The sequence below is a fragment of the Cyprinus carpio genome, chromosome B19, assembly GCF_018340385.1.
Source record: "Cyprinus carpio isolate SPL01 chromosome B19, ASM1834038v1, whole genome shotgun sequence".
Classification (NCBI taxonomy): Eukaryota; Metazoa; Chordata; class Actinopteri; order Cypriniformes; family Cyprinidae; genus Cyprinus; species Cyprinus carpio.
The window spans coordinates 3,794,235-3,815,721 of record NC_056615.1 but is presented as its reverse complement, the minus strand read 5'-3'; the positions used below and the strand labels follow the sequence as shown (position 1 = coordinate 3,815,721).

General features: G+C 42.1%; 1 protein-coding gene across 1 annotated transcript in view; it reads left to right on the top strand.

Moving 5' to 3' along the window:
- The window catches only part of LOC109107119 (AT-rich interactive domain-containing protein 1A-like), a 38,305-nt gene extending 19,270 nt beyond the window's left edge, over positions 1 to 19,035 (top strand). The window contains exons 3-18 of the mRNA XM_042745000.1: positions 933 to 1,172; positions 1,745 to 1,819; positions 3,125 to 3,289; positions 3,392 to 3,701; positions 4,107 to 4,246; positions 4,377 to 4,474; positions 4,858 to 5,067; positions 6,979 to 7,183; positions 13,303 to 13,435; positions 13,528 to 13,700; positions 14,073 to 14,214; positions 14,421 to 14,525; positions 14,646 to 14,742; positions 14,833 to 15,667; positions 15,767 to 15,897; positions 16,179 to 19,035. Of these exons, the coding sequence (XP_042600934.1) occupies positions 1,166 to 1,172; positions 1,745 to 1,819; positions 3,125 to 3,289; positions 3,392 to 3,701; positions 4,107 to 4,246; positions 4,377 to 4,474; positions 4,858 to 5,067; positions 6,979 to 7,183; positions 13,303 to 13,435; positions 13,528 to 13,700; positions 14,073 to 14,214; positions 14,421 to 14,525; positions 14,646 to 14,742; positions 14,833 to 15,667; positions 15,767 to 15,897; positions 16,179 to 18,086 (4,734 nt within the window). The 5' untranslated portion in view covers positions 933 to 1,165 and the 3' untranslated portion in view covers positions 18,087 to 19,035. The remainder of the gene's footprint in view (positions 1 to 932; positions 1,173 to 1,744; positions 1,820 to 3,124; positions 3,290 to 3,391; positions 3,702 to 4,106; positions 4,247 to 4,376; positions 4,475 to 4,857; positions 5,068 to 6,978; positions 7,184 to 13,302; positions 13,436 to 13,527; positions 13,701 to 14,072; positions 14,215 to 14,420; positions 14,526 to 14,645; positions 14,743 to 14,832; positions 15,668 to 15,766; positions 15,898 to 16,178) is intronic.
- Positions 19,036 to 21,487: the final 2,452 nt, after the last annotated feature.

Here is a 21,487-nt window from a genome sequence, read left to right as displayed (position 1 = left end):
TACCCAAACGTGTAACTATAAATCATAAATCCAGAGAATCTTCCAAGTGGTCAACTTTTTCTTTATCTGAATATATAGATTTTTAGGTGAATGGTCTCTTTAAGATTTAAATTGAGATGCCAGATGTCTGGTGGGGGTTTTAGCAGGATGTGCTTTATGTTAACTGTAACTATCACAATGTTTCTTAAACCGAAGCAAGATGCTTGTCCCAATATACCAAAAGTACATGACGTGCCCATGCCTGGATCATATGAAGTTTCTAGGGGTTTTTGTGTTGCTGGATTGGTTGTTTTGAGTGGTTTCTGGCTAGTTGCTTGCTTGCAAAAGTTGAAAGAGCCTATTCTCAATTGTATACAATATTTTTGTTTGTAGACATGGTTGAGATTACTCCTTTAGTTAAAGTCTGTTCTGCTCATTTTATCAGCCACAGCTTGTTTTTCTTCATTTATTTATTTTTTTAAATAGAGCACTTCTGGGAAAAAATGAGATGCATGGAAAAAATAGTTTGTGAGATGACTTGCAAAACTTTTGCGTTCTCTGGAGTAATTTTTTCGTACACTCACAAGTATTGCGCTCCCCAGAGAAACTTTGTGGAAGCATAGAAGTATAGTTTTTCCTCCCGTGTCATATTTCCATCAGCAGCAAAAGGTCTGAGAGCAAACGCAAAAGTTTAGCTAATGAACGCAAAAGCATTGAAATAATTTTTCCTCTCATCTCAGATTTTTCCCATCACTGTGTCCCCTCAGGGCTTCCGTAAGAACTACGAGCCTGTCTCTCCTCAATAAACCATGTGATTGGAGCTATCATTCATGTCTGTAGTACAGAGTGGGACGAGCACTCGGGGCTTTGTTCAGATAGCTGTGAACGAGCAGCAGTAATAGAGAGGCTTGCCAGTAATAACAGGTTTGTGTTCGTCTGGTTCTCCTGTGCAGGATCTGTCGGGTCCATCGATGACCTCCCCACAGGCACGGAGGGGGCTCTGAGTCCGGGCGTCAGCACGTCAGGAGTGTCCAGCAGTCAGGGGGAGCAGAGTAACCCGGCGCAGTCGCCCTTCTCGCCCCACACCTCCCCTCACCTGCCCGGGATCCGCGGCCCGTCCCCCTCACCTGTGGGCTCGCCCGCCAGCGGCCCGGCCTCGCGCACGGGACCCCTCTCACCCGGAGCCATGCCTGGTGGGACTCTCATTATGCAGTTTGTTTACTATTATTTGCACTAACAGTATAGTTCAGTGTAGGTAGAAATGCAGAAGCAAATAATAATATGTGACCCTGGACCACAAAACCAGTCATAAGCCAAATTTTTTTTAAATTGTACAGAATACATCATCCCTAAGCTGAATAAATGAGCTTTCCATTGATGTATGGTTTGTTAGGACAATATTTCCCTGAGATACAACTATTTGAAAATCTGGAATCTGAGGGTGCAAAAAAAATCAAAATATTGAGAAAATCGCCTTTAAAGTTGTCTAAATGAAGTCACTGGCAACACGTTACAAATCAAAAATGAAGTTTTGATATATTTATGGTAGTAAATTTACAAAATATCTTCATGGAACAAGATATTTACTCAGTAATCCTAATGATTTTTGGCCTGAAAGAAAAATGTATGATTTTGACTCATACAGTGTATTGTAGACTATTGCTACAAATATACCCCAGCGACTTCAGACTGGTTTTGTGCTCCAGGGTCACACATTATCATAAGTTGCCCATTAGTTTAACTTTGACGTTTTCCCCTCTTATAGGAACCCAGATGCCCCCCAGACCCTCGAGTGTCCAGTCGGATGGTATGTTACATTCCTCCATGGGTCAGGATAGAGGTGAGTCTTTTTTATAAATGTTTATCTTTGCTGCATGATTTATTGAAATAATAAATCATGGGGGGGGTCTCAAAATTAAAGATGAAAGATGCAACATGACGCCAGCAGGGTGTCACTCATACTTCATTAAATAAATAACAAACAGTTAGTTCTGCTGAAAGACATAAAACATGAAACTGTTTTGATGCTATATTATTGATTGTTTATGTTGCTAAGGGTGTTGCTCAGTGATGCACAGAACGTATTGTGAATAAAACACAGCTGCTGACCAATCAGAATCGAGGAATAGAACTAACCGTTTTATAAATGTGTGTATATATTAGGGGTGTAACGGTTCATAAAATCCATGGTTTGGTTCGATACGACACAGTGGTGTCTTGGTTCGGTAGGGTACAGTATGTGGGTAATTGCTTTCGTTGCAATGTTGGAAATATTTTTGTTTTAAACAATGAAGGCGAGACAATGGATATCACACACAAGCAACGTGCACATGTGACCTAATTTCTCAATGGTACGACTAAAGCCGGTGCAACCAGCCGTTCCAGGGAAAAAAAGTCTCCCTGTGGTTCAACAACAGACACTAGAGCCCTGCATTTCAGCCCGAGATCGATGGCCCCGACTTTTTTACACCCCTCGAGCCGGGCTTCGGGACAGTTTTCACGTCATAGTTCAGACGCGCGCCGGGCCTCTCGCCTGTTTTAGACTTCTTACTTTTATATTTTAACTATTTTTATATATTTATTTATTTATTGCTAAGGTTTGCATATGGTGGGGTGTTCTTAATGACAGCTTTCCTAAAAATATATCCTATTCCTAAAATAAGAAGTATCCCAATATATCGCATTCCTTACAGTATCGCAGTGTATCGCAATATATCGCATCACAACAGCCCTAATTATTATTATTTAAAAAAATGGTTATTATAATTTTTATATTCATATTGATGTATAATCATACAATTTTGATAATAGCAATTTGTTTTGTTTTTTGTTTTTTTCTCATAATCTGCAGCCATAAATTGACTACATTTCCTGATGTATTCTGGAATAAGGTCCCTGAAAGCAATTTCTATGGACTCTGTACTCTGTACTTAAACACTTTTGCATATTTGACCATATTGCTCTTTGAGTTGTGAACTCTTAGTGTTTACACAGACTGTTCCCCAGACCACCGTTTTCATGTTTACTTTGGCGCGGCTCTGTGCTGTGCACATGAGTTCAGCTTGGATCCGCACCAAAACTCCTAGCATGAAAGCATCACCTCGAGGGTGGTTTACTGTAGCGTGACTGTGTCTGCTCTCTACAGTATACATGAGGAACCCCCAGATGCCTTACGGCTCTCCTCAACCCGGGTCAACTTTATCCCCACGGCAGTCATCTGGAAGCCAAATGCATAGCGGGATGGGTTCCTTCCCGCAAAACAACTCCATGGGCAACTTTGGGCCACAGGGTGGCCAGTACGGACCGCAAGGTGAGAAGCTTCGATTCGCCTGAACACTGATGCTTTTAAAGAACATCAAACATATTTCACACAAGCCTAGAGTGTGCATTAACCTTCAAATCTGTTGCACAGGTTACCCGAGGCCTCAGGGTTACGGAGGCATGCCAAACGCTAACTATCCGGGTGGTCCTGGCATGGGCGGCTCCATGAACCCTATGGCAGGGCAGGGTGGAGGGGGGCCGTATGGAGGGATGCCCCCGGGACGCATGGTTCCGGGGCAGATGGGTACGAGGCCGTACGGCCCTGGCATGGGCCCCAACATGGGCGGCATGCCTCCTCAGGTGGCGTCAGGAATGTGTCCGCCGCCAGGGATGAACAGAAAGCCTCAGGATCCCGCAGCAGCAGCGGGGATGCACCATGTCCCATCCAACTCCATACACAGGTACAGGTGTACCTGAAGCGTGAATCCATATTTAGAAAGACACAGGAAACAAGTAACGTTTGCTAAAGGCTGGACACGTATCGATGCATTTGTTTGGGCTTGGATTTTGATTAACCTGAGGCACAGAAACTATATAATTAAATATAACTATATAATAAGGGCCTGAAAGTAACAATCGCCACAAAGTTAAAATGATTTTTAACAGTTGCTTTGATTTTAAGTGATTTTCTCACATCACCGGCCATTGACAGGTATGGTAAAAAGTTAGTTTTAGGCTCTGTATATAATGTTTAGCAAATGACGTAAATGCAATTTTATATTTAAATTCTTTGTGAAATTGTAAAGGCACTGCTGGTAGACTTATAGCGGTCTCATTCTAAATTGTCTCATTCATTTCTCTTCTAGACCGCCTGGATATCCCAACATCAACCAGGGAATGATGGGAGCCGGGTCTCCGTATGCCCCGCCCATGAACAGCATGCAGGGTATGATGAATCAAGCGGGACCGTACCCCATGCCCGGAAACATCTCCAACAACTCAGCCGGTAAGCAGTGTAACTTGCTTTGCTTCCAGCATTTTAGCTTTTTTTTGCTAAGAGTTCAAACTGTGAATCTTTGAATTGAATAAAATGCTTTTTGGCCCACAATGACACAGTGTTTGCATTTGTCTCGTAGGCATGGCTCCCAGTCCAGAGTTTGGCATGGACAAGCTCAACCAATCTCAGAAGTTGAATAACAAAGTGGATGGGACGCCTAAGACAGAATCGAAAAAGGTGAAGAGCTATTAATATTTAAATGAGTCGGGGCCGTGCTGTAGCAGGCCAAAGGACGCAGTCGGTCAGCCCTGTGAACGGCTCTTGACTGATCATCTGTGTGGAAAGCTGTGACAGCCGGAGAACGTACAGGAGGAGTAACGCACATTCAGGGCTTTTGAAATTGCTCCCTGCAGTTCTGGCTTTATACATCATTAATGAAAATGCTTTTCCGCTGAAATGCACATTGCACATATACAGTGCATTGATATACCCGCTAGTGTGTGCTTCCCGTTTATGAAAATTGCATGGGGGAACTTTTTCCCCCCATAAATAAACAGCAGGAATCTAATACTTGGGTGCATTTTACTATTTTTTGCTCCTTTTTTTCTTTGTCCTTGCAGAAGTCCAGTTCCTCTACCACCACTAATGAGAAGATAACCCGTCTGTACGAGCTGGGCCCAGAACCCGAGCGCAAAATGTGGGTGGATCGTTACCTTGCGTTTGCTGAGGAGAAAGCCATGGGCATGAACAATCTCCCCGCGGTGGGCCGCAAGCCCCTCGACCTCTTCCGCCTCTACGTGTCCGTCAAAGAGATTGGCGGCCTCACTCAGGTGTGATATGGAAGCTGTGCATCACAGAAAGGTTTTTTAGGAGCTCTTATAGGACATGAAAGGGTGTAAACAAGGCTTTTAATCTCAACGCGATATGGAAAACGCAGACGGAATTGCGGAATCCAGTCATAATAATGGAATTTACTGTATAACCCGGAATGTCACGGAATTTGGGTATGGACCAGCGTCTGAAAATTAAGCCCCAAAAGACCATTCAAATATAAATCCTGCATGTTCTTCATATCTGTGTGAATGAATGGTGCAGACGAGCGGTTTCGGTTACTATATATACTGAAGTGTGCGTGACACTCGCTGTTTTTAGCATCTGCCATCTCACTCAATAAGTACGTGCACACATCTTCTCACCTTATAATCATTTGGCCATTTCTTTTTAGAAAAAACTGTCGTCATATATACGCGCACAAACAAAACTCTTTACTGCAACCAGCCAAAATAAAAGACTGGTTCAATTTGAAGAAACTGTGACAGAAATATATTACTTTCGTACAGTAGGATGTACATCTTAATGTAATACTACTACTAATAAAATGATTATTACAACTTTATTTTTAATGAATAATCACAATTTTTCCATGTTTTAATTTTAACGTACACCTGTTGTGCAGCACTTTGTTTGCAAAAAAAAAAAAAAACATTTTTATTGCATTTCAAGAAAACAATAAAATAATGTTTTTATGGCTTCATTTGAATACCAGAAAAAAAAAAACGCATTTCATAGGGCCCTCAAAATGCAATTTTTGTTAAACTTTTAATAATTCGCAGTAAAATTGTTGTTGATTTTAAGACTTTTTTTAAAAAAAAGCTTTTTGGTTAATAAACTTTAATTTATCCATTAAATTGGAGTGCAGAAAAAAAAATGGATTTCATTGGGCCCTAATTTAGAGGGTAACTTGATTCCTATATAGTTTGACTGGATTGAGGATCAGAAATTTGAAGTGAAGCACCAAAATTTCAGCTACCGAAAATAGTAATCTGAAACAGCAATTTTTGGTTTCTACCTAAACAGTTTTGGAGGGTCCAAAGCATCGACCGAAACAGTCATGTTTATTTAATGCTGCTGTCAGTGGCTGTTTTGCTACTACAGGCTAACATGTCAGCTGTGTGGATAAACTAAGGTTGGATTAGCAATATTGAATATCATTTTTAATTGATACTGGGTGGTTTCTTAAATCTCAAGACTATGCTGTTTTCTGTCAATGCATGAACTTCACTAAACATTATTTACAGTGTTCCTGACAGCCAATAATCTCTCAGGTACACTATAATCAGATTTCAAATTCTGTCAATTTTATCACAAAATACAAACAATTTGTGTGGCTTTGACCCTTTTTTTAATGTGGCATGACAGATTGTAAAGCCAGCTCAGTTTAAGCACCACATGAATCAATAATCTTCTTCTTTGCAACTAGTTACTGTATGAAATAAACATGAAACTCAGAAGCTGTGTTGTAAGAAAGCGTACAACTTCCTGAAGTGTATCACTCAAATAGTGTTTCAATTGCAGAAAGCATCAATAAAACAGCTTGTAACATTACAGTTAACTCAGGAAAGCCAATCAGTGTCTGTAAACTGGATAGTCAGCTAGAAAAAAAACAACTCTAGAGAGGAGCATATTGATAAATACATGCTCTATATACACATTAATTGATATATTACATTATATCTTCATTTTGTATTGTATATTTGAGTAAGAAATGAAAACTAGAAATGATCACTAGAAATTTATAATATTAAATCTTGTTTTTGCCATCCACACAGCCTTGGTTGTTATTATAATTGTAATATGTAGGGTTATTTATGGTTTCTTGTTGACTTTAGCTGGGTGTATACAGTATGTGCTGGGCTTGAATCCACTCGGTCATTAATTGTCTGTCTGTCTGCCATTATCAGGTGAACAAGAATAAGAAGTGGAGGGAGATCGCCACTAACCTGAATGTGGGCACATCCAGTAGTGCTGCCAGCTCTCTGAAGAAGCAGTACATCCAGTGTCTGTACGCCTTCGAGTGCAAGATCGAGCGAGGGGAAGACCCGCCGCCCGACATCTTCAACAATGACCCTAAAAAGAACCAGGCCAAGGTCCAGCCTCCCTCACCAGGTCAGTGCAGACAGCTCTTTTATATGAAACGAGTCCAACCTTCTGTCCTCGTCAGGTTTGATGCAGAAAGGACTCTTTTCAGTGTTGGTGCTTCAGTCTTTATTGCACTTGATAGCTCTGCCATTTTGCGTTCGTGTTTGTCCACAATCTATCCTCACAGAGATGTGTATGAAACATCAGATATGTTCTGACTAGTGCTTGCTAACAGCATTTCTTATTCTGGTGTATGATTGGTGTGTTATGCAGAATTGAAGCAAGTTGTGATGAATTTGAAGGAAAGGTTAATGCATTGTTATTTTGAGCCAGTTTCCCAAACGCAGGTACAATGTGTTCATGATGTCCAGGAACCTGACATCAGTCTTGAAAGACGTTAACTGCCTTGACATAAACCCCTTCCCATTGTTCCGATAACGCACCTATAACATCTAGATTAATGTGATTGTAAATGTGAATCTTTATAGTGTGCATGTCTTGTTTTAATGGAGTTTTGCTTTGATGTGGTTTAGTACAGCTGGTGATGTTTGACGCTCGTTCCTGGTGTTGTTTATAGTGATTTACGGTACTGCTAGCTACCACACTACCCTGTTCTGCTGGGATAGCATTGTTTATTTATGCCCTTCTGTGCTTGTGTTCAGAGTAGAGCTGGGGAACATTCACTTTCACGATTCGCGATCGCACATACTCTGTTTATACTTTGGAGCGGCAGTACTTTCCGCACATTTTACAAGATTAGATGTTTGTCAGTGGTTCTGAGGATCTGCAGATCATTCACCGGCATCATCAGTCATCTCTCCTTACTCTGTTTATGTGGATAAGTGAAATTTTAAGTACTGTAATGTAACAGCCAACCGTTACACCGTGTCTTCACCGGACGCGATGGTTGGTCGTGACGCGCCACATCCAGTATTGACAGCATCACTGATTATAATGAGTTCTATAAACTGATCTATAATTAGTCTATATTATATTAGTATTTTGTTGCGCTGCGCCGCTCGCGTCTGGTGTAGACACGGTGTTAGGAATCGTTAGTTGTTTTCTGTGCCTTATAAGGATTCACGCTTTGTGCACACCACACAACAAACCCCGCCTCCTCCGATGTTATCGTCCATCGCCATGTTTCACTGTAGACATCGTCTGATGCCAATTTTGTAGACATCGCCCAACCCTATTATTAATAGCATCATTTTTAATGCACTTTTTATTTCGCCATTAGTTTTATTATCACTAAGTGTGTTAGGACTGGTGTTTCAGTAGAGTTCAGAAAAAACAAACACTAGTTTGTAAGATAAACATTTCTGTGAGATTGCTCAGGAAGTTGACTAAAAACATTCATGCCATGGTTTGTTTGCTTGATCAATCAAAAATGTTCACACTGAAACTAAAAAGATGAAGTTTGGATGGTTATATTTGGGTAATTGGGTACTTGATCTCAGTGTGCTGTTCAGGGTGTCGAGTTCTCATATGATAAATTAAACCAAAGTTCTTCGTCCATAAACAGCTTCCCATTTCAGACAAACAAATTCACAAACCTCACATGTTTACCTGCTGTATTTTATCTACGTTGTGCACATGAAATAGTCAATGACATGCATAAAGAAGCACTTTACTTAAACGCCAAAGTTTTGGTCAGCGGTTTCAGCCCTCCAAAAGTATTTAGACCTAAAATGTGATGTTTTTGTTGCTGAACATTTGGCGCGTCAGTTTTTTAAAATTAGTTTCTTGTCATTTTTGTTTTTTTAAGACCTATATAGGTGCATATAAATAAAAATGCTTAAATATCCTCCTTCCATTTGTTTATTTAGTGAAAGTGCATAACTGTTTTTAAACTACAGCAGCAATTGTTGAAAAGGATGATTGTTTATCATCTTCAACAATGTATATCATCAAAATGTACACACTTCTTTCTGCACATATGCGACTGATAGACTGCTTTGTTGCGTCCTTGAAGTTCCCAGTGCATCATGCTCTTTATTTATTTTTTTAAGATGGTGTGTCTTGTTAAAAATACCTCAGCTGTTGTTATGCAGCACATGAATACTGTTGTTATTATTTTTTCTAATGCATCAGTCAGAAGCAGCTATGCACTGGACAGACATCCCGAGCGTATTTACTGTAGCAAGCACAGCATTTGTCTGCAACAATGGCAGTGTGTCCGGCGTATTGTATGAAACTGGCTAGAAGCCTGGGTGTTAAACACGCTTAAGGAGACCGATGGGTTATGCACTGCTTTCTGTTTCACTCCATCCAGCTTTATTCATCCAGAAACGCGTCCCATGTAAAAGAGTTCAGTAGAGAGCGACTTGAGATTACAAGAGAAATGGGGCGAGTTAAAGGGGATCCCCTGTGATGTAGAGCATGTCTGCTTGGCACCGGGTCAGGTGCTCCAGGCTGACTGCTTTTTTCCCTGCTGCAGACGGCTTTTTCCTGGCCTTAGGATTCAGAGGCAAACCCCTGGAGGGCTGAACCAAGCCAGAAAAAAGATGAATTGGGGGGAAAAAAAACGAAGGTGGTGGTGGTATGTAAAGTCAAGCTGGGTTTTTCTTCCTCATCTTTTTTTCTTTCCCACCCTCCCCTCTCTTTATCTACATTAGAGGGATATCCTTGCCCAGAGGAGGGAGGCTGAGGTATTGTGTGTGTGTGTGTAAGGAGTGAAGTGCGAGATAAGGATATGTCTGACCTGCCGGTGACCCCGGTCTGTGTACAAACTAATGAATGGAAGCATGAGTCATCCTCTAGCTGGCGCAAGATGAGCTGCAACATGTGGCACGCAAACATGCTGTTCATCCACACACATTTGTGTTTCTCTCTCCGCTTCATTCCTTTCGCTCTGACATTTACACACATACACGCTGCCTCATGTCTGCTGAAGTGAGGCATGTGGCCTTATAGTAATCATGTTGGAGGGACGGGCAGGAGCACTCAAGGACTTGAAGTAAGCGTATATTTCGATCAGGAATGAGGAAAATGGGGTCTACAAATCTCCAGCTTGCTCTCGCTCTATCTATCTCCTCCCCATTATGGATGTAAAACACCCTATTGCTAATTGGCTATAAGAGTGTTGTGGTGCTCGGGCTGATCACTCCAGTCCACTTCGTTTTTTCCCTATAATACGGTTATTACTGTATTTTTTCCAGCACTCACAGAACTGACAGTTAGCAAGTATTCACAATTGTTTGTTTGTGTAAATTTTCAAGTGTTTCGAGTCGTATGGAATATTGCTTCCAGGTCCAAGCCACTGCACACTTTAACTGAACAGCCATTTATGAGTGCTATATATATATATATATATATATATATATATATATATATATATATATATATATATATATATATATATAATATATATATATATATATATATATATATATATATATATATATATACATACATACATACATACATACATACATACATACATACATACATACATACAGGTGCATCTCAGTAAATTAGAATGTCGTGGAAAAGTTCATTTATTTCAGTAATTGAACTCAATTTGTGAAACTCGTGTATTAAATCAATTCAATGCACACAGACTGAAGTAGTTTAAGTCTTTGGTTCTTTTAATTGTGATGATTTTGGCTCACATTTAACAAAAACCCACCAATTCACTGGGCAACAATTCAATCTCAACAAATTAGAATACTTCATAAGACCAATAAAAACATTTTTAGTGAATTGTTGGCCTTCTGGAAAGTATGTTCATTTACTGTACATGCACTCAATACTTGGTAGGGGCTCCTTTTGCTTTAATTACTGCCTCAATTCGGCGTGGCATGGAGGTGATCAGTTTGTGGCACTGCTGGTGGTATGGAAGCCCAGGTTTCTTTGACAGTGGCCTTCAGCTCATCTGCATTTTTTGGTCTCTCGTTTCTCATTTTCCTCTTGACAACAGTCCAGTTCTTCTTCTTAGCCCAGGTAAGACGCCTCTGACGTTGTCTGTGGTTCAGGAGAGGCTTAACAAGAGGAATACGACAACTGTAGCCAATTCCTTGGTGGCTCTTGATGTCTTGACCCCAGCCTCAGTCCATTCCTTGTGAAGTTCACTCAAATTCTTGAGATAGTGAATTGGTGGGTTTTTGTTAAATGTGAGCCAGAATCATCACAATTAAAAGAACCAAAGACTTAAACTTCATCAGTAGGGATGGGCGATATTTTATCGTTTGCGATATACCGGTAAAAATTCTCCCCACGATAAGAATTGGTCTTCCCGCGATAATAATGATAAAATCTAGTTGTTGACATATTTCTGTGTGCGACTGTGTGGAGTGATGTGAAGGAAGGTGAACATGAAATTGAGCAGCTCTTCTACAATCTGGAACAGGTTTGGATAACACTGTACAGTGCGACAAAAATCGTTCTGAGCCTTGAATAAATGTACTACAGTAGCACGTGTGCAATACAGTTTTACACGTGTATGAGTCAGTTACAAACCTGTTGTCCAACAAAGATATTATTCATTGACGTGCTTTTTCTCCATATTAACTTCATAACATATTCGAGTGTTTGAAATAACTTATTTTTGAGATCAGATGTGCTTATTTTTGAGATCAGATGTGCTTTCGTATCAGAATAAGGCATATATAGAATTATATACAGTGATAAAGGCTATGTCGATTACCATTGCATTATAAATACACTTTACAAATACCCAAGATTGCTTGAAAAACACAGACCATGTATTTTGTGCAATCGCATGTTTATTGTCTTCAGGTTTCCTCAGTAAAGATTTCTCTATCTGCGTTTTATTCAGCTACAGCGATCACTGGATACCTCTGTCCATGTTAGTAATTTCCTGGAGCATTACTTCTACTACGCATATGTGGAGTTTCTGCGCAAGGGCGCCCTCCGGCTTCGAGTATGTATTAAACAGTCGTGTGTACTGCTCACAACACCCTATTTTGGGTAAAAATAGGAAATATAATACTTTTCTCTAAAAAAAAAAGGATTCCCTAAATTATCGTCATTGATATCGTCATCGCAATAAATATCAGAAATTATCGTGATACATTTTAAAGCCCATATCGCCCATCCCTATTCATCAGCCTGTGTGCACTGAATTTATTTAATACACGAGTTTCACAATTTGAGTTGAATTACTGAAATAAATGAACTTTTCCACGACATTCTAATTTGTGTTGGGGAAAATTACTTTTAAAAACAAAAGTATCTAATTGCGTTACTTTTTATGGAAAGTAATGAGTTACGTTACTTTTGTGTTAATTTTTTTTCCAGATTTCTCTCAACATGAGGACAGGAGAGCTGTCAGTCAGTACACTTATTTGAAAATGTAACTCAAATATTTTCTTGTAAATATAAAATGAATGCATTACTTTACTTGTTACTTTAAAAAAAGTAATCTGATTATGCAACCCGCGTTACTTGTAATACATTACCCCCAATGGCATCCCGGACACAATATTTTAGCGTTTCACACAAGATGAATCACTGTCTGGCCATCTGAGATAACAGTGTGGAGATAAAGGTTAGTATTACAGCAAACCGTGAGTGTATATTAGTGAAGTGTGCTCCTTGCTTTTGGCATCTGACAGAGCGTTCGGGTCCAGAAACGGTGACGTGTGACGTCAGAGTTAAGCCGATTGCCTCATCTCTTCTTCAACACTTGACTAAGCACTTATCTGCGTGGTAAGTGTGTTGTTAGCTACTGGTTGAGTGGTAGTAATGGAGACTCTCTCATGCTGGGATATGGAGCTTTAAACCTAAGGATGATAGTCTCTGAGCACTTAGCTGGCAGAGCACCTCTCCCCGTGTCACCAGTGGGGGAAAGTCCTCAAATGAGATTAAGCAGCATGAAAAGCAGCGTGATTTCATGCAGGGGAAGGTTGCCAAATGAGCCGAGCTCAGCGTATTTCCTCGAAAGCGTGTCGCTGCGTGTTGGCATGCTGTCTGTCCACAATGACAGTAAAAAGTGCTGTGAAAGCGACAATCGCAGGCAGTCGGAATGTATTTGATGTTTAAATTATAGCCATGTGGACAGGGATTTTGGTTTTCTGGTTTGGGTGCTTATTAAAGCACAGTGTTTATTACACACAATATGATGTCGACAAAACCTCCTTTAGGATTTGCTGACTGACAGATCCAATCTTTTTTTTCTCCAGCTGGATCCGGATCATTACAGGGTCCTCAGACGCCTCAGTCGACCAGCAGTTCTATGGCAGAGGGTGGAGACCTGAAGCCCCCTACACCTGCCTCAACACCGCACAGTCAGATGCCACCCATGCCTGGTGCTAGGTACATCTCAATGCTCTCTCTCAGTTTTGGGACAGGACATTCAGAATGATTTCAAGGGCCAGAGTACATCTGACATTATCTGTCTCACACAGGAGCAGTGTGAATTTGCAGGACCCGTTTGCTGACGGTGGGGATCCAGCTTTTTCCAGACGAAACTCTGTGACCCCCAATTCAGGTTATCAGCCTGGTATGGGTGGACCAGATATGATGGGCCGCATGGGCCCTTACGAGCCCAATAAGGACCCGTTCGGTGGTATGAGAAAAGGTGACTGTTCTACTCATATCCTTACAGTGGAATTTTAAGGATGCCTCTTATGAATGTATCTAGTAGTGCTACTATAATATTGAGCAAACTCTATTACTGTTGAGATTGTATGTACTTTTCTGCATGAACATTTTGAACTTACAAATTATAAGCTCTTAGAAGTATTTGTACAACCCATGATTCTTATCCCAGTGACTAATTTGCTACAAGAGACATTATTTTAAACACATTTACTAGTTATACTTTTAAGTGTAGTTTGTGCTTTTTAATGATTTGGCATGTGGTAATTAACTCATAAAAATCTTAGGTTGTATGTAATATTTTAGTATACAAAAGAGGACACTCAGTTTGACTCTTTGCTTACATTTTCAGCAGGTGAGCAGTTCATGAGCCCAGGTCAAGGCCCAAACAGTGGCATAGCTGAACAATATAACCGAGGCCCCCCAGGACCTATGGGAAATATGCCGATGGGTCAAAGACAACAGTACCCATATGGTCCAGGATATGAGAGAAGGTGAGTGCATTTATTCCAAATATTTGAATCAAGTGTAGCCAGTGAGTTTATTATAGCAATCCATTGATACAGAAGTCAGATTGAGTGTTAATATTGCACATTATAGTAGCTTTTCAATGGCTTTTCACATTTCAACACACAACCCAACCAAGGAGTTGTGTCTTAAGTTGCTGTTTCTCAAATGTAGTTTCTTTATTTCCTCACAGACCAGATTCAAGTATGGGCCCAGATGGCAGTATGGGTCCACAGCCTAACATGATGCCTTCAGATGCAGGGATGTACTCACCCAACCGGCCCCCACAGCAACAGAGGTTAGCATTTAATCAATTTTTTCTTTGCTCATTTCTTTCTTTCTTTTTTTTTGCTACTTGCTTTTGAGCATCCATGCTTTTTGAGCCTTTCTGAAACGACATGTATGTTTTGGTTTGCAGGCTTGATTCTTACAGTAATCAATACCCTGGCCAAGGTGCTCCCCCTAGTGGACCATACCCAAACCAACAGCCAGGAATGTACCCACAACAGCAACCGGTCAGTGAAATACAATCTTTTTAAAATTATAAAATTGTTATTAGTTGTGACATTGCCTAAAATCTAAAAAAAAAAAAATCTCAAATACAGAATTTCACACAGAAGAGACCAGTTGATGGTGTTTACGGTCCTCCTGCAAAGCGTCATGAAGGGGAAATGTACACTTTCAGTGGTCAGCAGCCGGGACCCCAGGCCCCAGGTGGACCTCAGTCCCAGCCTGATATGTATAACCAGTATAATGCCTATCCAGGCTCCGACAGACGCCCTCCGGGCCCACAGAGCCAGTTTCCTTTTGGTTTTGGGAGAGATCGAGTACCTAACGTGGGTGGTCCAAACTCCCAGCCCTCCATGCCACCACAGATGATGGGTAGCTCCATGAGTGGCTCCATGCCTTCAGTCCCCGATGGACCTCAAGGTCCCATGTGGCCTGGGCGTAATGAGATGAACTACCCAAACTATCACAATCGCCAGGGACCCCCTGGTGTCCCATCCCAAAGTCAAGGCTACCATGGCATGAATCGTTCTGAAGACATGATGCCTTCAGATCAGCGCATGAACCACGAGGGACCTTGGGCTGGCCATGTTAACCAGCGGCAGCCCCAGTACGGGCCTGGAGCTTCTGGGCCACCAATGTCCAGACCTCTTCAGTCCAACTATCAGTCCTCCCAGAACCACATTCCACAAGTGTCCAGCCCTGCACCCATGCCAAGACCAATGGAGAACAGGACCTCACCCAGTAAGTCTCCATACATGCACACAGGGATGAAAATCCAGAAGGCTGGACCTCCAGTTCCTGCATCACACATTGCCCAGCCACCAGTGCAGCCCCCTCTGATTCGGAGAGATGTGGCATTCCCACCAGGTTCAACAGAGGCCACGCAGCCCATTCTGAAACCACGTCGTCGGCTTACCATGAAGGATATTGGTAAGAGGCTCATTGCATTGTTCTCATAAGTGCTTGTGTCCTGATCCATTAATTTTTATTTTTTGGGGTGGTCTAAAAATTGCTTTTGTTCGGTTTCAGGAACACCAGAGGCCTGGCGGGTCATGATGTCCCTCAAATCAGGCTTGTTAGCCGAGAGCACTTGGGCTTTGGATACCATTAATATTCTTTTGTATGATGACAACAGCATTTCTAACTTTAATCTGAACCAGGTGAGTAGTTTGTATAGACCAGGGGTCACCAAACTTGGTCCTGGAGGGTCAGTGTCCTGCAGAGTTGAGCTCCAACTTGCTTCAACACACCTGACTGGAAGTTTCAAGTATACCTAGTGAGACCTTGATTAGCTGCTTCAGGTGTGTTAAATTAGCTAAACTCTGCAGGACAACGGCCCTCCAGGACCGAGTCTGGTGATCGTTGGTATAGACCATATGACTAGGGATGGGTCAGGTTGGTCAACTAGTGTGACTAATTTATCTTTATCTTCCAATTGCAGCTTCCTGGCTTCCTTGAGCTCATTGTTGAGTATTTCCGAAGGTGCCTCATCGAGATCTTTGGCATCTTGAAAGAGTATGAGGTTGGCGACCCTGGGCAGCGTACACTAATTGACCCAGATGCCATTGACCCCGAGATGTCTGATGAGGAAGGGCCAGAGGCAGAGCAGATGGAAGAGGAGGACGAGGATTCCGATGAAGACATAGAGAGCAACACGGTGCAGACGTCACAGGTCCAGGTCAAGCAAGAGAAAGAGGAGTCTACGCAGGTCCAAAAGTCCAATGACAAGAATGAGGTAGAAGAGAGGGAAGGTGAGGATAATTCTTGCAAAGATCGTTTCCGATCATCCACCCCATTGCAGGACAACAGTGCCTCCCAGGAGAAGCCAAAGCAGGCTAGTAAATTTGACAAGCTTCCCATCAAGATATTGAGGAAAAAAGACCTGTTTGTGATTGGGCGCGCTAGTAAATTGGGTCGGCGACAAACCTTTGATAGCGGTCTTATCCATTGGAGTGTAGGTGGTGGCGACACCACAGAGCACATACAAACCCATTTTGAGAGCAGGATGGAGCTCTTGAAGCATCGGAAATTGGTGCCAGTAAATGTCGAGCCACGCAAGAAGGTGTCTCAGGTAATGGAGACTGTTACGGAGGATGCTGAGAAGCCTCAGACAAACAAAGAGCATCAGCAAGTACAACCTCAGCCATCCCCAGACCAACCATTGTCTGAAGGTAAAAGCACTACAATAGCAAGCACGTCGACGAGTATAACGGCCACCATCGATGATGTACTCTTGGCTCGGCAAGGCTCTGTGACGGAGGAAGCGGTCCGAGGCAACCAAGACGGCGACAAGGAGAAGAATACGTTTCTCTTTGGCATCGACCTTGCGCTACAGAGTCGCAATATCAAGATCTTGGAGGACGAGCCGCACAGCAAAGACGAGACCCCGCTCTGTATGTTCTCGGATTGGCAGGACTCTCTCGCTCGCCGCTGCATCTGCGTCTCCAACATCATTCGCAGCCTTTCCTTCATTCCTGGCAATGATCTGGAGATGTCGAAGCATCCAGGACTTTTGCTGTTACTTGGCCGGCTGGTGCTGTTGCACCACTGGCATCCTGAACGCAAGCAGGCCCCGGTTACTTATGAGAAAGAGGAAGAGGAAGACGAAGGGGTCAGCTGCGAGCGAGACGAGTGGTGGTGGGACTGTCTCGAAGTTCTGCGGGAAAACTGCTTGGTCACGTTAGCGAACATCTCAGGCCAGCTGGACCTGTCCATCTACCCTGAAAGTATTTGCCTGCCGCTGCTGGACGGCCTGCTCCACTGGGCCGTGTGCCCTTCGGCGGAAGCTGTCGACCCTTTCCCCACGTTGGGGCTCAACGGGACACTGTCTCCCCAGAGACTTGTCCTGGAAACCCTCAGCAAGCTTAGCATCCAGGATAACAATGTTGACCTCATTCTGGCTACACCGCCTTTCAGCCGCCTTGAGAAGCTCTACGGCTTCCTCGTGCGCATGGTTGGCGACCGCAAAGTGCCGGTCTGCCGGGAGATGGCGGTGGTGCTGCTAGCCAACCTGGCGCAAGGCGACAGCGTCACAGCCCGGGCTATTGCTGTGCAGAAAGGCAGTGTTGGAAACCTACTTGGCTTCTTGGAGGACAGTCTTGCAGCCACCCAGTTCCAACAGAGTCAGGGCTCGTTGATGCACTTACAGGGTGCACACTTCGAGCCCACTAGTGTGGACATGATGCGGCGGGCGGCACGTGCCCTGCATGCTCTTGCCAAAGTGGAAGAGAACCACTCGGAGTTCAGGCTGTACGAGTCACGGCTACTGGACATATCGGTGTCCCCGCTCATGAACTCTTTGGTGTCCCATGTAATCTGTGACGTACTTTTTCTGATCGGCAAGTCATGACAGCCGTGGGGGCGATCATGTTTTTCCCCACTCGTTTTTTTTAATGTGTGTGTGTCTGAGTGAGTGGAGAAAATTTAACAGCGAAACTGATGGACTGTATGTTCATTTTTTTTAATTTATGCAAAATCACCTCAGATTCCACTGTTTGTCCTTGTCTCTACCCTTGCTTTGCTCTCAAGGACGGATAGAAGTCGCGACGGATTTAACACGTATGGATATGAATTTGAGATCCTCGCCTGTAAGAGTGCGCTGCCCTTTGGACTTTTTTTGTAAGGAAAAATAATGACAAAAAGACAAAAAAACAACAAAACTGTAACCAAAGTTGCTGTCACGTTTACAGTGAGTTTGGGGAATAAATGTGCCCGTGTTCACCTTCCGGGTGAGGACGGGCACGGAGACGACCATTATCTGGTTCTTGAGGCTAAATGGACTCTCAGACTCTGGTGTGTGGTATAAATTGCTGTAACTTGGATTATATATATACTTAGCCCTAAAGGAACCAGGTTGTTGGCTGTGAACAGACATGTAAATGGGAGGCCTGTGCAGTAGATTGTAGGACTTTTTTTCTGTACTGTACACCTTAAAACTGTAAACATACTGTAACAATACTGTTTCACACTGAGATAATGCTGGCTTGGCAGCGAAAAAACTGTAGTTTTTAAAAATGATGATTTTAGTTCATGTTGAGAGAGGAAAAAATGGCTTTCCCCCCAAAGTAACGTGAACCTACAACACCCCGACCTCTTCTTTGTCCCTCGATTGTATGACTTGACCCTTAAAGAAATCACCTCTTAGGACTGGTCTTGAGCTCTAGATGCAGTCCAGGCTGCAGTGTATATAATGATGTTGTAAATTACACTTTGCTCTTTTTCTTTCTCTCTCATCTTATGGCGCTCTTCACCGTTTTTAATCTTTGACGAATTAAAGGTTTCACTCTACAGATCTCTCATTGCGCATTGCCATGTGTTTATTTACCACCTTCCTCTCCTTACATCTCTGGCTGTAGGGATGCAATCTTCTGCCCTTGCGATCCCATGCACATAACATTTCAGTTCCTTTCGTTAAAGCTCTAGAGGCATATATCAAACCAGACAAGTCCATTTCTCCAACTGATTTCATCATCATTCACCGGAACAGATACAGTAAACGAGTTTGGTTTCCCCTCTTCCCCAGCGGTTTCCTTAGTCGATTCCAGTGCTATGGATTCATATTTGTATTTCAGATGATGTAGCTAAAAACTTGTTGTAAATTCCTTTTTTTCCCCCTTTTTTGGCTTAATGAATATCATTTATTCCGTATGAAATCTTTATACTATATGTTCCACGTGTTAAGAATAAATGTACATTAAATCTTGGTAAAACGCGTGTGATTGATTCATTTATAACGACTTTTATAATCATGCAGTTGGAGGTCCATGAATTTAATACACGTCAAGCTCTACAGACTGCATTTGTTGCATCGCTAATTACCATAGAAAACATTGATTAATCTCTCTTTAAAAAAAAGGTAGCAGTAAAGCTCTTATAATGGACATAAAATGTTAAATGTTCAAATGCCACTGATTTGCAAGTATAGCCGCAAGACTTCAATGTAATAAATTATCAGATATTGTGATGCAATCTGTCAAAAACCATCTGTGCATAGTTGCTGTCCAATAATTCTTAACATTATGATCCAAATTTTAATATGCATTAAGGGTGCTTTCACACCTGGCGCGTTTCCCCCATTAGCTGGGTTCGTTTGGGCATATGTGAACACGGCAATCGCGCACGGATACGCACCAAAACAGTCAGCCGAGATCGCCTGAACAAAGTAATCTCGGCTCGATTGAAAACGAACTCTGGAGCGGTTCGGTTGTAGTGAGAAAGCAACCCAATGAACCAGGCTATATCACGATGTATGATGCTGGGTAACTAGTTCTGTGAAAAGCAGTAGACGATGTCTGTAGGTGAGCACCTCTTCGCCATTCAAAATTAAAGCACGCCTTTTCATTTTATAATGCCGTCTTATTGCTCTTCGTAGTAGGTGCATTTTAAAAATGTTTTCCCAAGGAATCCTGGACTGCTGCTCAAAATGATAAACTAATATAACGACAGCTACAAAAAACCCAACAATAAGCCCTCGAAGCTGTTGTCGTTCCTTCCTGACAGATGACCGCTATGAGCAGAATTCCGGAAAATAAACTGGAACTTCGACCAATGAGGGGATAGTTAACTCGCATGTGACTTGTATTAACAATTTTGGTCCGTTTAGAAACTTTGCCGTGTGAAAGCGAACTGCACACAGAATAAAAAGCAACAATTTCAATCCCGATTTCGGAACAAAGCAATCGATCTACAAGCACCCAAGATTCCTAACAGGACCAAATCCTTATGTATTACATTGGTGACACAACTAATATTCGTTCGTCTTTTCTAGAAGTGATATCACAGAAGTGATTTGCACAACTAAAAATGTTTTTAAAATTCAGGTAAGTGCTTCAATACGAACTCGAGTCTCATGTTTATTTTGATACATTTTCAGTGCATGTCCCGATTGCTTGCATTGCCACTACAACACTGTAACCTGCAAAAATGAGTTAATTTCTGTAATAATCAGCATTATCCACAACTGCATAACTGATAGGGCTAGACTAGACTGGAGGCCTGACTCTACAGTCATTTGTTCCTCTGCTGCAATATGGAAAATTTGTTCTCAGGATTAACTGTGTCCAAACCAAAGAGAAACACCACCAATGCTGCTTGAAATGGAATAATTGCACACACCACAAATGTAGGACACTAAGCTCAAAGAGAAGGTAAAATCCAGCTGTAATTACTTACGCTTCCTTCATTAGGCGGGAAAGTGAAGGTCAAGGCGAGCGCATTGCATTATGGGATTAGCGGCACATTCCATGCACACAGAAAAACTGCTTCCTGTTCACAGTGTAAAGGTTTCATACTGCAAACCCAGTGTTTAGAAAGCAATGCAATGTTGTAGATTTATCCCTCCCAATGCGTTTCACATACAGAAGTGTGGTGTAAGCATATTCCGAATCCTCACTGATTATTAATTCGTTTAAGAGGTAGTATTTTATAAATCATGCTTGCATGTTATGCGCCTTTGAATCATAATAAGCACGCAGAAACGTGGCTGCATTAATATATTAATTATATCAGAGCAAACCGTTTTAATAACGGAAGTTTATACTACAATGTTTAATCCCACAGCGCCATCTAGCGGTTATGCGCAGATAACAGCACTTTATGTAGACAAGGAGAACATGCTATTGAATACAAGCCTGATTGTTTTATCCAATGCACAGACACAGATTAATACACAGGACAGGAATTGGCAGTCATTTCAGTCAGGGTGGGATTTTGCATGTCAGGTAGAAATGCTTGTTATTTATACGAATGTCT